General features: G+C 31.6%; 1 protein-coding gene across 1 annotated transcript in view; it reads left to right on the forward strand.

Moving 5' to 3' along the window:
- The window catches only part of LOC126889413 (neuronal PAS domain-containing protein 2), a 35,365-nt gene that overhangs the window by 3,357 nt on the left and 13,248 nt on the right, over window positions 1-18,760 (forward strand). The window contains exons 2-4 of the mRNA XM_050657676.1: window positions 10,703-10,792; window positions 14,412-14,621; window positions 18,440-18,627. Of these exons, the coding sequence (XP_050513633.1) occupies window positions 10,703-10,792; window positions 14,412-14,621; window positions 18,440-18,627 (488 nt within the window). The remainder of the gene's footprint in view (window positions 1-10,702; window positions 10,793-14,411; window positions 14,622-18,439; window positions 18,628-18,760) is intronic.

Below are 18,760 nucleotides of genomic sequence, written 5' to 3' on the forward strand. Positions count from 1 at the left end.
TCTAGTGACTATAGTGACCTATCATTGATCTGTATTGCTTGCTCGGGCCTTAAGTCCTCGCTCCGGTCTTCGTTTCCTAAAGAAGAGATCTATTTAAATGTTTTTTTTTAATTCCGAGGCATTTTCCACAACACACAACTTTCAACAATATGACACTTATTTATACTTGAGCTCTATTCTCCTATCAACTTCTGATAATTGTTGAATTCGGTCTTTTTCAATAGACTTGTAAAGTCTATCATCGCTTGTTGTATTTCTTGTAAAACTTTTAATGCATTTTAATACTGAAAAACTTCGTTCAACTGATGCACTTGTGACTGGGATAGTTTGTAGTAATTCACACAACTTGGACACTTCACACAGGGACTTTTTTAAACCAGTAGTTATAAGAAATACCCAGATTTCTGAGTATATCTTTATCACTAATGTGAGTTGTTTCATAAACAACACTTAACTTATAATGCAAAGCTGGCATATCAAAATATTTTCATTATTTAATCGTAGTGAAATAAATTCCTCTGTGGGAAATTTTGATGAATTATAATTAGGAATATTAAATAAGAATATATTATACAGGGTGTTTCATTGGGAAACGGAAATACTTTAATCGTGAATAGAGGTCACCGAGCCGGTTCTAGTTATACTACATTTTTTGCCCTACCGACTTTTATAACCGAGTTACAGGGTGTTTTATCGATTTTGCCCATTTCTTTCCTAAGCCATAACTTTAGAACCTCCCTGTATATTTTTTTGATATTTGATACACATATGTCTCATTCAAAACCCAAACGACCGACATACTAACCATAAGAAAAATCCAGGTGCGGATTAACAAAAATTATAAAGTAATTTTGACCTTAAAACAACACCCTGTATATTGAAATTTTGAAAATCTGTTTGCATATTTGAAAAGAGCACAAAAAAGTAAGTTTAATGGTTCGCTTAAATTTTTCGGCCAGACAATTTTATGACTTTCATTTTGAAATTATACATATTGAATTTTTTAAGAACTTTGACATTAAAAAGCAGATATTATTAACTTTTAGTTATAAATTATTAAATTTAATGAATAAATACTCATTTTAAAAATAATCAATACTTATTTACCACATTGGAACGACCCAATTACTAATGACAAGAAAAATCCAGGTCCGGATTAAGAGAAAATACAAAGTAATTGTGACCTTGAACCAACACCCTGTATATTGAAATTTTAAAAATTTGTCTGCGCATTTTAAAAGAGCATGAAAAACTGTGATTAAAGGCTTATTTTAATTTTTTCGCCCTTGATTTAATTACATCAATTTGAAATTATATTAAAATTTTAAAGAATTCTGAGATTAAACACCAGGTATTGTTAACTTTTAATAATAATTTTAATGTCAATGAATCAATACTTATTTTAAAAATACTTAATACTTATTTACTACGCTGGCTTCATATATTCTCTGGATTTGTAGCTATATGCACATCATTAAAAATTAGAATTGCGAGAATTGGGATATTTTAATGATTTAGTAAAGAATTAAAAAAACTGCTATATCTAATAAAACAAAAATTCGTTACAATTCAACAATTTAACATAAATTAACAATATTTGAACTATAACAGTTGCTCAAAATGTCCGCCATTTTGTTCGATGCATTTCCTTGCTCGTTTTAAAATATTTCGAATCGATTTTCTAAGTACATTGGGATTGTTCTTCATTTTGCTGGTAGCTTCTTGTGACCTTGATAGAATTAATCAATATGATTTCAAAATTGCCGTAATTAAATTATCTGCGCAAAAATTTGACATGCACCTTTTAACGCAGTTTTTTATGCTCTTTTAAAATACACAAACAAATTTTCAAAATTTCAATATACAGGGTGTTGTTTCAAGGTCACAATTACTTTATATTTTTTTCTTAATCCGGACCTGGATTTTTCTTGTCATTAGTAGTTGGGTCGTTCCGATGTGGTAAATAAGTATTGATTATTTTTAAAATGCGTATTTATTCATTTACTTTAATTATTTATAACTAAAAATTAATAATATCTGCTTTTTAATGTCAAAGTTCTTAAAAAATTCAATTTAATTTCAAAATGAAAGTCATAAAATTGTCTGGCCGAAAAATTGAAGCGAACCATTAAACTTACTTTTTTGTGCTCTTTTCAAATATGCAAACAGATTTTCAAAATTTCAATATACAGGGTGTTGTTTTAAGGTCACAATTACTTTATAATTTTTTGTTAATCCGGACCTGGATTTTTGTTATGGTTAGTATGTCGATCGTTTGGGTTTTGAATGAGACATATGTGTACCAAATATCAAAAAAATATACAGGGTGGTTCTAAAGTTATGGCTTAGGAAAGAACTGGGCAAAATCGATAAAACACCCTGTAACTCGGTTATAAAAGTCGGTAGGGCAAAAAATGTACTAGATCTAGAACCGGCTCGGTGACCTCTATTCACCATTAAAGTATTTCCGTTTCCCAATGAAACACCCTGTATAATTCTACAAATTTTGAAAGCGAAAATTCATTTTTTGTAGAATGTTATCAAAAGGTCTCTCTGTTATCGACATTATCAATCTTCTTTCTTTTTCTTTCATGTTCAAACCCCATATTTTCAGTTTTATCCCAAATATTTTTAAACTGCTCTCGTTTTTTAATTATCGTATTAATAAAGTCATCAATTTGTCTTATATAAAATGCAATGTCAATTGACTTCATCTGTAAAATGTCAAATAAAAGATCAGTAAAAGGAAAAATCTCTGCAAAAAATTTAAATCGAAATATTCTTTAAGCGAATGCATGTATTACCTAAACAGGCTAAGCACCCCTTAGAAGCAGTAACAGTCAGAGCATCCCACTCTTGGAAGGCGATCGAACGATCGCTTCTGCAGGGTACCAAAATTCGCGCGACTAGTGGGTGCCGTCATTGAACCCTGACAAATTTTTATACGGGACAACTGCATGACAAGCGGCGATTTTGAGATGCGCTTCTGTCAGGGGTGGACCGAGTAGTTGAATTGTGTGCATAGTGCATATTGAGTTCCTTCCTATTCGATTAATTTTTAATATTTTTCAATGCCTATTGCCCAGGTAATAATATGTAGATTACTGGGATTGGGGAAAATTTTTGATAATTAAATATTAGTTAATAATATATTTTGTTATATCGAAGTATATAATAGGGAAGCGGTGCTTCCTCCGCTTCCATGGACCGCCGCACGCCTCTGCTATAGTATAGTTTTAATTTCAATATTTTATATACAATAGAATATTCCACAGGGTGTTCCGAACTTTGAGGAAAAAACACACAATCATTTTTACACCCGGTATAAAATAACACTTACTTGTTTGGCAATAATATTATTACAGCGATATTGTTGAAGAATAAAGCTATAACATAGTAAAAAAATCACTTAAATCGGTCAACAGGTTTAGGAAATACGAGACTTCAAAAATGAAAAAATTTTTAGGTGGGCCGATTTCTATGCACGTAAGTTTATATTCCAAAAGCGTAGTGAACAGTTTCGGCGATATGATGTCCCCCTGACGTACTCCACGTTGTATCGGGAATTTCTGGTTCAGCTCTGGTCCACCCGGTTCAGCTCCAGTGGAAAGAATTGTTTCAATAATGAAAAAAATGTGGTCTGACGATCGGGAGAGGATGGAAGAATGCGTTGTGAAAGCCTTGCTTATGTGAAAATGCAACTTGAACATGTCATGCAGTCAGGGCCGCCGAGAGGGATGAGCGGGCCCCGGTAATAAGTGAAGGTCGGGCCCCCGGCAAAAAGTGAAGAGCGCAAAAAATTGTTTAATTATTTTTATACAAATAAAATTATTAATAATAAATAATAAGAAACATTTCAAATGTAAATTTTATTAAATTTTGATTATATTTATAATAGTGAAAATATTTATAATACAAGTGTTTTCGAGTTTTCTGATCAGCAAGAAGTCTCTAATTTTCGAAAAATCGCATGGTTTTGCCAAATCATTCTCAATTCACAAAGTTGATAGGCAGCTAACCGATCCTGTTTCATTGTAGCTATCATTAACTGATAGCATTTTTAAGCGAAGAAGAAACCTAAATGATCTTTCTGCTTTTGCGACTGTCACCGGTAATGTGCAAAATATCTTAACGCAATAACGATTCAAATTTGACATCTTTAATATTTATTAAGCAAATATATTGGAGAAAGTTGAGATTCACCAATATTATCCGTTTATATCGCCCGAAAATACAAAATTTCATCAATCAATTCTTCACTGATGTCTTCTTTATAAAACTCGCGCAATACATGTATCAATTTTTTTTAATATTGTCTTCATCTTCATCTCGAAATAGCCATACAATTTTAAATAGCGAATGAAATTTATTTTCCGCATTAAATCTTCTGGTTAAATTGCTTATTATATGACAATATTAAATATTTCCCAGCGAAATATTGCATCGGGCTCAAAATTATCAGTCGCATCACTACTAGGTCCAGGCAAATCATCAAAAATCTCACAGGCTTTTTGCGCCGTTTTTCTTTATTTGATGTAAATACTGGATTTATTCCATAATTGCTGGTAACTAATTTAGATTTTTCAACATAGATTCTTCTCATTTTTTGTAATTCTTCTAGAAGCCCTGATATATTTTTAATCTGCGTATCCACACCCTAGTTTTATCTGACTGCACTGTAGTACTTGACTCCTGTGATTTATTGCTGTTAAAATTTTAAACCAAATCGATTAAAGGTCATAATTCATAATATTAAATATAGCCGAGTATTAATTAAACGCATTATGGACATAAAGTGAAAAGCAAAAAATCACAAGAAAAATTACGTCTTTGGTCTGGTCGACGCCGGGCCCCTTACATCGCCGGGCCCCGGTAAAATGTACCGGCTGTACCGCCCTCTCGGCGGCCCTGCATTCAGTGAATATTACGACAAGCACGACAAAAATATTATGAAGAAAACCTCTTCGTCTTCTGCGTCCCGGTTTGGCTCTTCGTAATTATGGTAAGCCTAGGCCAATATATCTCTGGAGATATAGGCGAAAATTTGGACGCAAAAAGTAAAAATTCTCGATTTTTGTCAGATTTTGTTAAATACGAAATTAAATATCTACAAGGTTTGCGACTGGTGCATATCGTGCACCATTGAGTGATTAAGTGATTTCTGCAAAAAATTAGACTCCTATGGAAAATGTCCATTATGGTCTGCTTTTCGACAGGTCCAGCCTAGACTATATTATTAGGGCCCGAAATCGTTCTCCAAACATATTTCTTAGATAACTTTCCTACTTTGGAACTATGTAACAAAACCAATATTATTATAGTCCATTCTTTAACGGTAAAATATTGCAAAACCTCTAAATTTTAAAGAACCGCTTGGATTTACATGAAATTTGGCATACACATAGCTAACAAGTCAAACAAAAAAAATGATATTGTGCCGATATGTGCTTTTGCCCTGGGGGTGGTTTTCACCCCCTCTTGGGGGTGAAAAAATATTCGTACAAAGAAAGTCAGGAAATGGATAAACTGGCTAATTTTAAGTAACTTTTGTTCTATAGAGTTTTTTCACTAAGTCAATACTTTTCGAGTTATTTGGCAGTGAATATGTTCATTTTTTCAACAAAATAACCACGCTTTTAGACGGTTTTTCGTAAATAACTCAAATAGTAAGTATTTTGTCGAAAAAACATTCTTAGCAAAAATATAGCCTGTAAAAAATTTCAACAGATGGTGTATATATTACGTCTCTACACCTAGTAGAAGCAGAGTTATAGCTAATGAAAAATAGGTTCATATTCGTCAAATTCCAAATGGAAGATTTTAACGTGAAATAACCAAAAATTAAGCACATTTCGGGGAAAATTCATTACAACTTATTTAAAGTGTTTAAAAAAAGCTTCATTTTTGTTTTATAAAAAAAATTTCTAACATCCAAATTAAACAAGTGACGCTCAAAATAAAGTTAGTCCCTTTTGGTTTTGGTAAAAAAAATCGAGAAAATCACCCCCTAATTAGTATCTTAAATGAACTTAATCGTTACGACTTTACAAGTTTCTTGACTCGTGTATATATTGTTTATACGATCTGTAAGTCTCATCGGCTCAAAGTCCTTATTATTGAAAGGGCTGTAGTTAAAATGGGTTGAACGAGTCACTGATCACGAATGTATGCACATTTAGATACACCAAATCTTAATCAATTTTTATCTAACAGAAAAACAAAAAAATACATGATATTCAGAAAAGCAAATCTGACTTTTTTTGTTTTTCGAGATTTTTGGTATCACTAAAAATTTTTAAGTTATTTTGAAAAAAAGCATATTTTTCAAAATTTAAATTTTTAAAAATTTTAATTTGAAACCAAATTTTTTCAAAAATAAGCACTTTGAATCGATGAAACTTACAGATCATATAAACACAACATAAGTAAAATAATTTGTGGAGCGGTAACGACTAATTTCATTTAAGTTACTAATTAGGGGGTGGTCTTCCCGATTTTTTTTTGCAAAAACAAAAGGGACCAACTTTATTTTGAGCGTAACTTGCTTAAATTTAATGCTAAAAACTTTTTATAAAAACAGAAATAAAGCTTTTTTTAAACACTTTAAAAAAGTTAAATTGGGTTTTTCCCAAAAAGTGCTTAATTTTTTGGATATTTCACGTCGAAATATTCTATTTAAAATTTGGTGAATATGAATCTATTTTTCATTGGCTATAACTCTAGTTCTACAAAATCAAGAGACCTAACGCGTACACCACTTTTTTAACTTTTTTATGTTCAATATTTTTGCTAAGAACGTTTTTTCGACAAAATACTTACATTTTGAGTTATTTGCGAAAAATCGTCTAAAAATGTGGTTATTTTGTTGAAAAATGAACTTATTCACTCGCAAATAACTCGGAAAGTGTTGACGTGGCGAAAAAGCTCTATAGAACAAAAGTTACTTAAAATTAGTCAGTTTACCCATTTCCGTACTTATTTTAGACATATATTTTTTCACCCCCAACAGGGGGGTGAAAGTCACCCCCAGGGCAAAAGCACACATCGGCACAATATCACTTTTTTTCTTTGACGTGTAAGCTATACGTATGCCAAATTTCATGTCAATCCAAGCGGATCTTTAAAATTTAGAGCAAAAACCGTGAAAGAATGGACTATTAATGTGATGTATAAAGTTACTTTTGACTTCGTGGAAACAACTCTATACTACAGAAAGATCCTTAACCTTTCAGTAGTCATAAAAGTATTCAAAAGAAAATAGTGAAAATGATTCCTTTATCCTAACGTTTTAAGGGCATAGGACACGACATTAAATTCAGTTCAAAACTTATGACAATTAAATAGATAAAAAAAAGTATTATATTAATTTACTGTTCTATTTCTACTTCCCCTAAATTTGATACTAAATAGTATTAAATTTGTAGTGTTAAATGGCCTTGTAGAAATATATATGTTCAAATTTATATGTGTCAGGTTTATAGGTCATTTCCTAGAATTCCTAATTAATATTAAAAATAAATAATAAATATAACTGTAGAAAAGTCGGAAATTTGGAAATAAATCAGTTAGCGATTAATTAACTGGCGATGAAACGGCCGGCGATGAATCGCCCGGCGATGAACTGGCGGCGATGAAACGTCCTAGCTAGACCGATTATTTCAAAGGTCCTAAAGTCCTTGAATACTTCTATAATGTTTATTTTAATGAGTTACAGTGGTGACAATACAAGAGAACATTTAGTGTTATTTTTAATTGCAAATATTTCATTCAAAAGAAACTTTTTATTTATGCTAAGGGACTTTCGGCCCTCGATAATAACGTAGTATTTCATTTTGCGTTTAAATTTTTCAAAAATACTTATTAGTTTTCTCAGGACTCGAAAAAAAATGAATACATTTAAAACACATTTAAAATTTTGACAGGCGACATTTGTCGCCTTTCCCATTAAGAACTAATAATTTTCCGAGCTCGAGGTTTGAGGGTAAATGAATTGATAATATCAAATTTATTCAAAGCGGTATTATGTTTTTATAGTCTGGGCTGATTATCGGAGAATAGGCCATTTTTGGAAAAAGTTATTTACCAGCAATTTTATTGCTGGAATCGAATTATAAGATCCTATATATTAATAATATAGGTATGCAAAGTCCTACGATAGTGTGCTACTTTTTTTATAAACAAAATGGCGCCCGAAAATCGTGTTTTTTTCAATTATTGCTCTAAGATTTTAACTTTACAACAAAAACACCCAAATAAAAATTCACCGTGATTAAATTCTGCATAGAGATGTGTTTTTCCCGATCTGATCCGATGAAAATTTTCCTCGGAAAATGCGGGTTTTCCCAACAAAATCTTTAATTTTCAAATAAACTTTTAGATAAGTATCTATCAATATTTAAATAATTTGGTGACTTAAAAGCCTTTTTGGTTTAGTTTATAGTTCCAGAAGCTGATGAAAATTAAACGAATATTTTAGCAACAATTCAATTGTTAATTAATAATTTACGGTCGCAATAATAACCAAAATAATTACGATACACTGATCAAACTTTGAAATCTTATAAACATGAGATGCCTTTTTAACATTTTGTCGACAAAATATAAATTTTTTATTTTTTTGCATAATCTTTAAATGTTAAAAAAAATAGTTATAAACAAATTAACGTTTCTCAGAAAGTTTTTATTATATTGTAATTTTAAAAAATAGCTAAAATGCGCATTTCAGATATCTTGAAAATGAATGCTTTAAAACTTTTTTGCAACCATTTACAAAAAAGTTATGAAACAGCAAAGTAAACATACGATTACTACGGTGTTTATATATTTTTTTAATTCTTTCAAAGCGTAGAAGTGAGTATAATGTACAAGCTAATTATTTACAAAAAAATATCGATTATCATTTTAATGGTTATATTTTAATTTAAAAGATTATAAATATATTTTTTTGTAATTTACACGCGTGAAAGTAGAATAATACAGCACTGTAGCTGAAATTTTCACTCGGAGCGACGACCGACCGGCCGCGCGAGACGTACACTTTTATAAATAATATATGCTGCGTGTCAGTCGCTTCGAGTGAACATTTTAGCTCCGACTCTGTATCAGGCCTACTTTTGCGCTAAAAATTACAAAAAAAAGTATTTTTAATCTTTGATTAAAATATAACCATTGCACTAATTTTTGACATCCTTTGTGAGTAATTAGATTGTACCATAGACTCACTTTTAAGCTTTGAAACAATTAAAACAAATTATAAACAACGGAGATTTCGTATATTTACCTTGCTGTTTCAAACCTTTTTTGCAAATGGTTGGAAAAATTTTTTAAAGTATTCATTTTCAAGACCTATGAAATACGCATTTTAAGTATTTTATAAAATTAGAATATAATAAACAATTTCTGAGAAATATTAATTTTTTTATAACAATTTTATTTTAAAATTTAAAGATTATGCAAAAAAATGAAAAATTTATATTTTGTCGACAAAATATTAAATAGGCATCACACCTTTATAATCTTTCTAAGTTTGATCAATGTCTCATGATTACTTTGGTTGTTATTGCGACTGCAATTTTTTAATTAACAATTTAATTGTTGCTAAAATATTCGTTTCATTTTCACCGGCTTCTGAATTTATAATCTATACTAAGAAAGCTTTTATTTCACCAAGCTATATAATTATTAATAAATCATTACTGGCCCAAAAAATGTATTTGAAAATTCGAGATTTTGTTGGGAAAACCCACATTTTCCGAGGAAAATTTTCGTCGGAGCAAATCGGAAAAAACATGCTTCTATGTAGAATTAAATTGGAATGAATTTTTATTTGAGTATTTTTGGTGTAAAGTTAAAATCTTCGGAGTTATAGAGCAATAATTGAAAAAAATACGATTTGTCGGCGCCATTTTGTTTATAAAAAAAGTAGCACACTATCTGCGGACTTTGCATACCTATATTAATAATATATAGGATCTTATAATTCGATTCCAGTAATAAAATTGCTGGTAAATAACCTTTCTTTGTACTTTACTAATTAGACCAGCGTATTATATCTATTTTTTTTTTCAAAATTTAAAGATTATGCAAAAAAAAGAAAAGTTTATATTTTGTCGATAAAATATTAAATAAGCATCTCATCTTTATAATCTTTATAAGTTTGATCAATGTATCATGATTATTTTGGTTATTATTGCGATCGTAAATTGTTTATTAACAATTGAATTGTTGCTAAAATATTCGTTTAATTTTCACCGGCTTCTGGAATTACAATCTATACCAAGAAAGCTTTTATGTCACTAAGCTATTTAATTATTGATTAATAATTACTTACCCAAAACTTTATTTGAAAATTAGACTTTTTGTTAGGAAAACCCGCATTTTCCGAGGAAAATTTTCGTCGGAGCAAATCGTGAAAAACTTATCTCTATGCAGAATTTAATTGCGGTGAATTTTTGTTTGGGTGTTTTTGTTGTAAAGTTAAAATCTTCGGAGTTATAGAGAAATAATTGAAAAAAATACGATTTGTCGGCGCCATTTTGTTTATAAAAAAAGTAGCACACTATCTGCGGACTTTGCATAACTATATTATTAATATATAGGAACTTATAATTCGATTCCAGTAATAAAATTGCTGGTAAATAACTTTTCCATGAATTTTGCTAATTAGCCCAGAGTATTAATGATACTTATTTTTATATTTCAGGCACTAAATGGATTTCTTATAATTTTAACTTGTGATGGAGAAGTTTTCTTCGCAACCCATAGTATAGAAGGTTATTTAGGATTTCATCAGGTTAGTAGTGGAAAACTATATTTTTACGCGTATTTTTTTTTATATAAGAGGTTATTAGTTTCCTTTCCATTTGTTCCTTTCGGCTCTACTTTAAACTGTATCTCACAATATCTTCCTCATCCCATTTTTAATATTCTATTTCTATTATTTATTTTCATGCGCATGACTCTAAAACTATTTTCTTGTTGCGGTTCTTCCCGGAAATTGTCATATTGGTAAGACACATCACCTAAAAATAAACCACGAAATAGTTGAGATCAAGGCAGCAAAAAACCTTATTATAAACGAAGGAAAGTATAACTTTATGAAAATAACAGCGTCACAATCAGAATAAGAGACAAGGAAAACTCAGAGACAAGGAAGCAGCTGAATTAAGGTACCTGGGCCTGGGAATTAGGAGTATCATAATATAAAAGATAAAAATCAATTTATGGAAAAAGGGAGAAAGCTATACAGGGTGTCCAGAAACTCTACCGACAAACGAAGACAGGAGATTCCTCACATAATTTTAAGATAATTTAACCCAATTCACCTAGTCCGAAAATGCTTCCTAAGGGAGCTAGAGCTCTTTGAAGATGACGTCTTGTAATTAGTTTTTCTTAAATACCTCCAGAACTCATCTATTTAGAAGAACGAAAATTGGTTCACATATTTATCTTCCAGAGATAAATCGATTTCATCCATTGTGAATTTCTAGTACCAGTCATAGGCGTCCGTTTTGGGTGGGGCAATGGTTATTTTATCGCATAACTATTTTGTCTTTATCTTTTAAGCGTTTTTTTATACTGGATTATCAAATTGTGAGGTATTCTAATACTAAAAGGTACTCTTACTTTAAGTCGGTACGACACACCGTTTTCTAGAAAAACCGATTTGAAAATTTTTCTTTTCCTGAATTTGAAAAAAAATTGAAAAAAAATTTCAAAGAAAAAACGGTGTATTTTACCAACTTGAAGCAAGAGTAACTTTTAATACTAGAATACCTCATAATTTAATAATCTAGTGTCAAAAAGTCTTAAAAATTAAAAACAAAAAGTTATGCGATAAAATAACCGTTGACCTACCCAAAACGGCCGCAAATGACCGGTACTAGAAATTCGCAATTAATGAAATCGATTCATTTCTGGAATATGAATAAACGTACCAGTTTTCATTTTTTTAAATAGTTTTTTTTAATTTCTTTTTATATTCAAAAAACGAAAATTTTTCAAATCGCTTCTTATAGAAAACGGTGTATCCTATCGACTTAGAGTAAGAAAACCTTTTAGTACTATAATACCTTATATTTTAATAATCCAGACTCAAAAATGCTTGAAAACTAAAAACAAAAAAGTTATGCAATAATATAACTGTAGCCCCACCCTAAACGGGCGCCTATGACCAGTACTAGAAATTTGCAATAGATGGAATCGATTTATGTTTGGAAGATAAATATGGGCACCAATTTTCGTTTTTCTAAATAGAAGCGTTCTGGAGATATTTAAGAAAAACTAATTACAAGACGCCATCTTTAAATAGCTCTAGCTCCTTTAGAAAGCATTTTCGGACTAGGTGAATTGGGTTAATTTGTCTTAAAATTATCTGAGGAATCTCCTTTCTTCGTTTGTCGGTAGAGTTTGTGGACACCCTATATATGAAAAAATTATCTTGCCAATGAATGTCGCGTTTGCTGACCATTGACCAAAAACATGATCGTGTTATTAAACATGAACCTTATGAAGCACAATCCGTGGGACTTTTGGCGTAGATTGGTAACCGTTGATGAAAGCTGGATTTACTACTATACACAACAGAAAGAACGGCACTGTAGTCGTCTGTAGTTACTGAAGCCGGCAAAAATCCTCTGAAACGGCCAACAGTCGATCAATGGGTCGGAAAGGTCATGGCCACTGTATTTTGGGATTTCAAAGGCATAATATTAATTGACCCCTTTGAAAAAGGAAACTATCAATAGCGACTATTACTGTACATTATTAGACAAAAAGTAAAATCTTGTTGCATATTATCAAAAACAGATTAAAAACCTATCTACATTACCAAATACCTGAGGAACAAGCGGGGTTTGTAAAGGGTAAAAGTACAAGGGACAAATCCTGAACCTGAGACATCTCATTGAAAAGTCTAGAGAATTTCAAGTACCTATGATTATATGCTTCGTTGACTACCAAAAAACATTTGACTGTGTAAGCTTGATAAATCTGCTGTCAATTTTAATAGAAATGGGCGCACCAAAGCACCTGGTGACACTTATTAAAAATCTGTACCAGTCTAATATAGCGACAGTACGACTAGATCAGAAATTCTCAAACCAATTCAAGACCGAGAGAGGTGTTAGACAAAGATGTGCGCTGTCACCTGACTTGTTTAGCATTAATGGTGAACATGTCATGAGGATGGTTTTAGAAGGATGGGCCGGTGGAGTAACAGTAGCTGGTAGGAAAATCTCCAATTTAGACTACATGATGATGATGACACTACACTTATAGCAGCAAATGAGCAAGAAATGGTTGATCTTCTGCGAAGAGTTGAGTACGAAATCAATAAAGTTGGTCTGAAAATCAATAAAGCTAAGACAAAAATAATGGTGGTCGACAGATTCGACACACTGTTCAACTGACTAACATGTTACAGGAATACCAGATAGTAAACACCTTTGTCTATCTCGGGTCTAGTATAACTAACGTTGGTAACTGTGAAGCAGAAGTTCAGAGACGTATTGGTATGGCAAAAAATGCGATGAGTCGCCTAACTAAAGTTTGGAAAGACAGATCTATTCTCAAAATATCAAGATGAGACTGGTGAATGCCACTGGAGCGCCAAAAAATTTATGCCTTTGAGATGTAGTGCTGGAGAAGAATGCTACGCATACCTTGGACAGCTCATAGGACAAACTTTTCCATTCTAAACCAACTCAACATTAAAAAAAGGCTGTCCACAATATGTCTGCAACGAATTCTGCAATTCTTTGGTCACGTGGTTCGCAGAGGGGACGACAGTTTGGAGAGATTAATTGTTTCTGGAAACGTTCCGGCGAGAAGATCAAGAGATCGATCACCAACTAGATGGTCTGACCAAATAAAGCATTCAGCTGGAAACTCATTCTGCGAAGCTCTTAGAGCAGCTGAAGATAGAGACCAATGGAGAAACATTGTTAGGAATATTGGAAAAAATCACGATCCTTAGTAATGGGGAAACGACAAGAGAGAGGATTAGACAAACTGAAGCAGAAACTCAGTGAGAAACGGTCCCACATGCAGAATTAAAAAGTATCGTTTCTCCAAGACAATGCACTGACTCACAAGAGCGTTATAACAACGGCAAAAATTCATGAGATGGGCTTCGAATTGCTTTCTCATCCATCTTGTTCACCTGATTTGGCCCCCTTCGATTATTATGTGTTCCCAAATATATGAAGAGATGGCTCGAGCAATTTTTCTCGTCGTATTGAGCAAAAAGTAGACTATATAGAAATAAAATAAAAGAAGGTTTTGAAAAAACATGTTTTTGATTTCAAAGGAGCTTACTTCTCAGACCATTTAGTACTTTTACATTCATTCATTTATTCACAGTTTTGTATATTTATATTTGATAATAATAACAAATTTATCAATGTTTCTAGTCGGACATAGTCCACCAGTCTGTATACGAATTGGTCCACTCAGAAGATAGAGAAGAATTACAACGGCAACTGATGTGGAATTCGTTTCTTCCACCCGAGTCATCCAATATGGGTCTTCAAGATGTTCTTCTGCCAGAAAATTGCCATTTGTTAGAACGAAGTTTTACCGTGCGCTTCCGATGTCTCTTAGACAATACTTCCGGTTTTTTGGTAAGTATAATTGATATTTTTGTACTGTTAGTACGCACATATACGCATACAGTAACCGCCACCCTACTAGACACATAGGAACATTGAGCTATTACAGTCCTGGACCCTTCACTTGTTGCAATGTTTATTTTGATGTCTAGTGACGTTTAGAATATCAGAAAATGTATAGAAACTGAATATTAGCATAGAAAGTTACCAATTAATAGATCAACTGTATTTGACGCTTATAGTTGTCATTTTGTTAAAGTTGTAAAAGTTTTAAAGTATTGTAATATTAAATGTAGTAATGAAACACAGACTTACTCACAATCATTTAATAATACTTTGACGGACGGTTTAGATCTCTACACTATTCAGATCATCTTCAGGTCGGCGTTACAAGTAGTTAAATGCTACAATTAAAGAAAACCAGAGTTAGAACATTGTCTGGTTGTACAAATGCTAATAGAAAGCCAAAATTTGAAAAAATTTTGAAAAAAGGTATGCAACTGTTGACATTTCAGAACAACAAACCGATACATACAAATGCACACCTATGAGAAACAGATACTCATAAGCATGTATAAGCACATGGATGCATGCAGTTTATGACTATTTGTTGAAAAAAGTACGAAACTTTTAAAAATTTAAAAAACTTATTAAAAATATTAATCAAAAATTAAAAATGCTTCCAAAATTCAAAAATAATAAATAGTAATATTGTTTTGACCCACTTACATGCCGTTACAAGGGATGCGTTGCCAGTTCGTTGATAACATGTTTATACGTCCTACTTATGCTAATAGGATAAGTTGGACTATGTCTATGTCCTAACCCATCCAATATTGTAATATTCTTGGTGTTTGAATAAACTTATTTTAAAGTAGAATGATAATACTATTAATTAATGTATTTTTTGTATAGAAAAATAATTAAAAAATCAATGGGAAAATCCCAATAGTTGGTTGTATACCATAGTTTAAAAAACTCATACAGAAGTAAAAACTTCGAGATGTATTCTGGTATAAAATCGTTTATTTAAAAACTATCTAAAATGACATGGATTGCAAAATGTTTTCGTTCTAATACAGAACATCTTCAGTGCATTCTGCCGAGTAGTTTGAAACTAGCACAGTGTATATAGTGGTAACCCCATAATATATGGTTTACATAATATAATTTAGTAAAATTTGATGACTACAAGTCGATGTTGATAGATATAATGGAACACATGCTAAAAGGGCACCATGCTTCCCTGCTCGAAGATGCTAGGTACTTGCCAATTCAATGGGTTGGTCTGTACCCATTGAATTGGCAAGTACCCAGCATCTTCGAGCGTGGAAGGATGGTGCCCTTTTAGCATGTGTTCCATTATATCTATCAACATCGACTTGTAGTCATCAAATTTTACTAAATTAAATTATGTAAAGGTAAACCATATATTATGGGGTTACCACTACATACAGTGTGCTAGTTTCAAACTACTCGGCAGAATGCACTGAAGATGTTCTGTATTAGAACGAAAACGTTTTGCAATCCATGACATTTTAGATAGTTTTTAAATAAACGATTTTATACCAGAATACATCTCGAAGTTTTTACTTCTGTATGAGAAAAATAATTATTTTGAATAGTTTCTTAACAGTAACATGACAGAGATGAAAGTCACATCTGAGAACGGACCGGATTAACCCATAAGCATAGCAATTAGGTACCTACCCATGTATCTAGTAGGGTGACGCTTACTGTATATACAGTATACAGTATATACAGTTGTATGTATACAGGGTGTCCCGAAAAGATTGGTCATAAATTATACCACACATTTTGGAGTCAAAAATATTTCGATTGAACTTAACTTACCTTAGTACAAATGAGCTCATAAAAAAAGAATGTGTGTGTATTTTGTACGCACGTAAGAAGTTATACTTCTATTATATGATTTCTTAAAAATAAATATACTTTTAACAGTTTGTTTTAATTTTTTTTAAACACCAAACTAATTTTGTGCTTACCGCTTTCAAAAAAATAAAAAAAAAAGTATAGGATTACACTGGATTCGAACTCAAGACCTCTCGATCTCTGGCCGAATGCTATACCAAACACGCTACGACGACTGTGTCTGTATCGGTTCGGACGTACCTAATGACAATTCACGGTAACAAATAGACAAGGTGTGAAGTATAATAAATATACAATAAAATGTTTTAATACTCATACTCATCTTACTCCTGAGGAAGGCAAAACCAAAGACACAAAAATTATAATAAATATATTTACTAAAAACACTAATATATTCTTTTCACACCTTTTCTTGCACTGATATATTTATACATAACTAGGAAGATTTAGCAACTAAACGCCATACTGTCTATGTGCGCATGCGCGCAGTATTATGAAATTTTACTCTCAACCGCGCCTAAAGAAGTATAACTTCAAAAATTTATAGCCCTTTGAAGTTACAAAATTAAAATCGATTTTTTTCAATATATCGAAAACTATTAAAGATTTTTTATTGAAAATGGACATGTATCATTCTTATGGCAGGATCATCTTAAAACAAAATTATAGTGAGATTTCTCCACCCCATAAAAATTTTATGGGGGTTTTGATCCCTTAAACCCCCCCCCCCCAAACTTTTGTGTACGTTCCAATTAATTCATTATTGTGGCACCATTAGTTAAACACAATGTTTTTAAAACTTTTTTGCATCTAAATATTTTTTCGATAAGCGAGTTTTTATCGAGATGCGGCTTCTTTTTTAATATATTTACATAAAATTTTTATGGGACTTTTGTTTTTTAAATCCCCCAAATGTTTGTGTACGTTCCAATTAAATTATTATTGTGGTACCATTAGTTAAACTCAGTGTTATTAAAACTTTTTTGCCTCTTAGTCTTTTTTTGGTAAGTCACCTTTTATCGAGATGTGGCTTCTTTTTCAAAATATACCTAAAAATGTAAATTATAAATACATTTTCAGATTATTAACAGGTCTCTATAATCGTACTTAACCATATACAAGTATGTGGTGAATTCGATAAATATTCAAAATATCTCGATAAACGCTGGCTTATCGAAAAAGTCCTAAGAGGCAACAATGTTTTAAAACAGTGTGTTTAACTAATGGTGCCACAATAATAATTAAATTGGAACGTACACAAACATTTGGGGGATTTAAAAAACAAAAGTCCCATAAAAATTTTATGTAAATATATTAAAAAAGAAGCCGCATCTCGATAAAAACTCGCTTATCGAAAAAATATTTAGATGCAGAAAAGTTTTAAAAACGTTGTGTTTAACTAATGGGGGGGGGTTAAGGGAACAAAACCCCTATTCAATTTTTATGGGGTACACAAATTTTACTTTAATTTTTATTTAAGATGCTGCTGCCATAAGAATGCCACATGTCCATTTTCAATGAAAAATCTCTTCGATATATGTTTCGAGTTTTCGATATATGAAAAAAAATTATTTTCATTTTGAAACTTCAAATGGCTGTAATTTTTTTTTTCTGTGCACTATTGTATACATATAGGTAAGTGAAGTTCAATCAACCCATCTTGACCCCAGAATCTGTGGTATAATTTATGACCAATCTTTTTGGGACTCCCTGTATATTAGATCAGGTTTTTTCCTTGTTTTCTATTTGTCGCTAATGATAATGTCGGATTACGTGCTACAAGAGTAGGTAACTGACTCGATACACAATAAAAATTTCATATAAATAGGAAAAAAAATAAAAAGATAAAAAATTTCTTAAATTTTATGGGTCATCTTCTTTCTCTTTTTTTTTTTTGTTAATCTAGTAAAAATTTTCAAACTATAATTATTTTTTAGCGTTTAGACATCCGAGGGAGAGTGAAAGTGCTTCATGGTCAGAACCGTAAGTCAGAAGAGCCTCCTTTAGGACTTTTTGCAATTTGTACTCCTTTTGGACCGCCATCACTGTTAGAAATCCCACAAAAAGAAGTCATGTTTAAAAGCAAACACAAACTAGATTTGGCTCTAGTTTCTATGGACCAAAGGTAAATAAATGCTATGATTGATTAGAGTTCTTTTATAGGTATAAAGGGTGTTTGGTAAAGAATGGGCCTTAACTTAACCTCAAGTTCCCGAGGTTAAAATAGGCCGATTTAAGTTTATAATAACAGAGATACA

This window comes from Diabrotica virgifera, chromosome 8 (genome assembly GCF_917563875.1).
Source record: "Diabrotica virgifera virgifera chromosome 8, PGI_DIABVI_V3a".
NCBI classification, from domain to species: Eukaryota; Metazoa; Arthropoda; class Insecta; order Coleoptera; family Chrysomelidae; genus Diabrotica; species Diabrotica virgifera.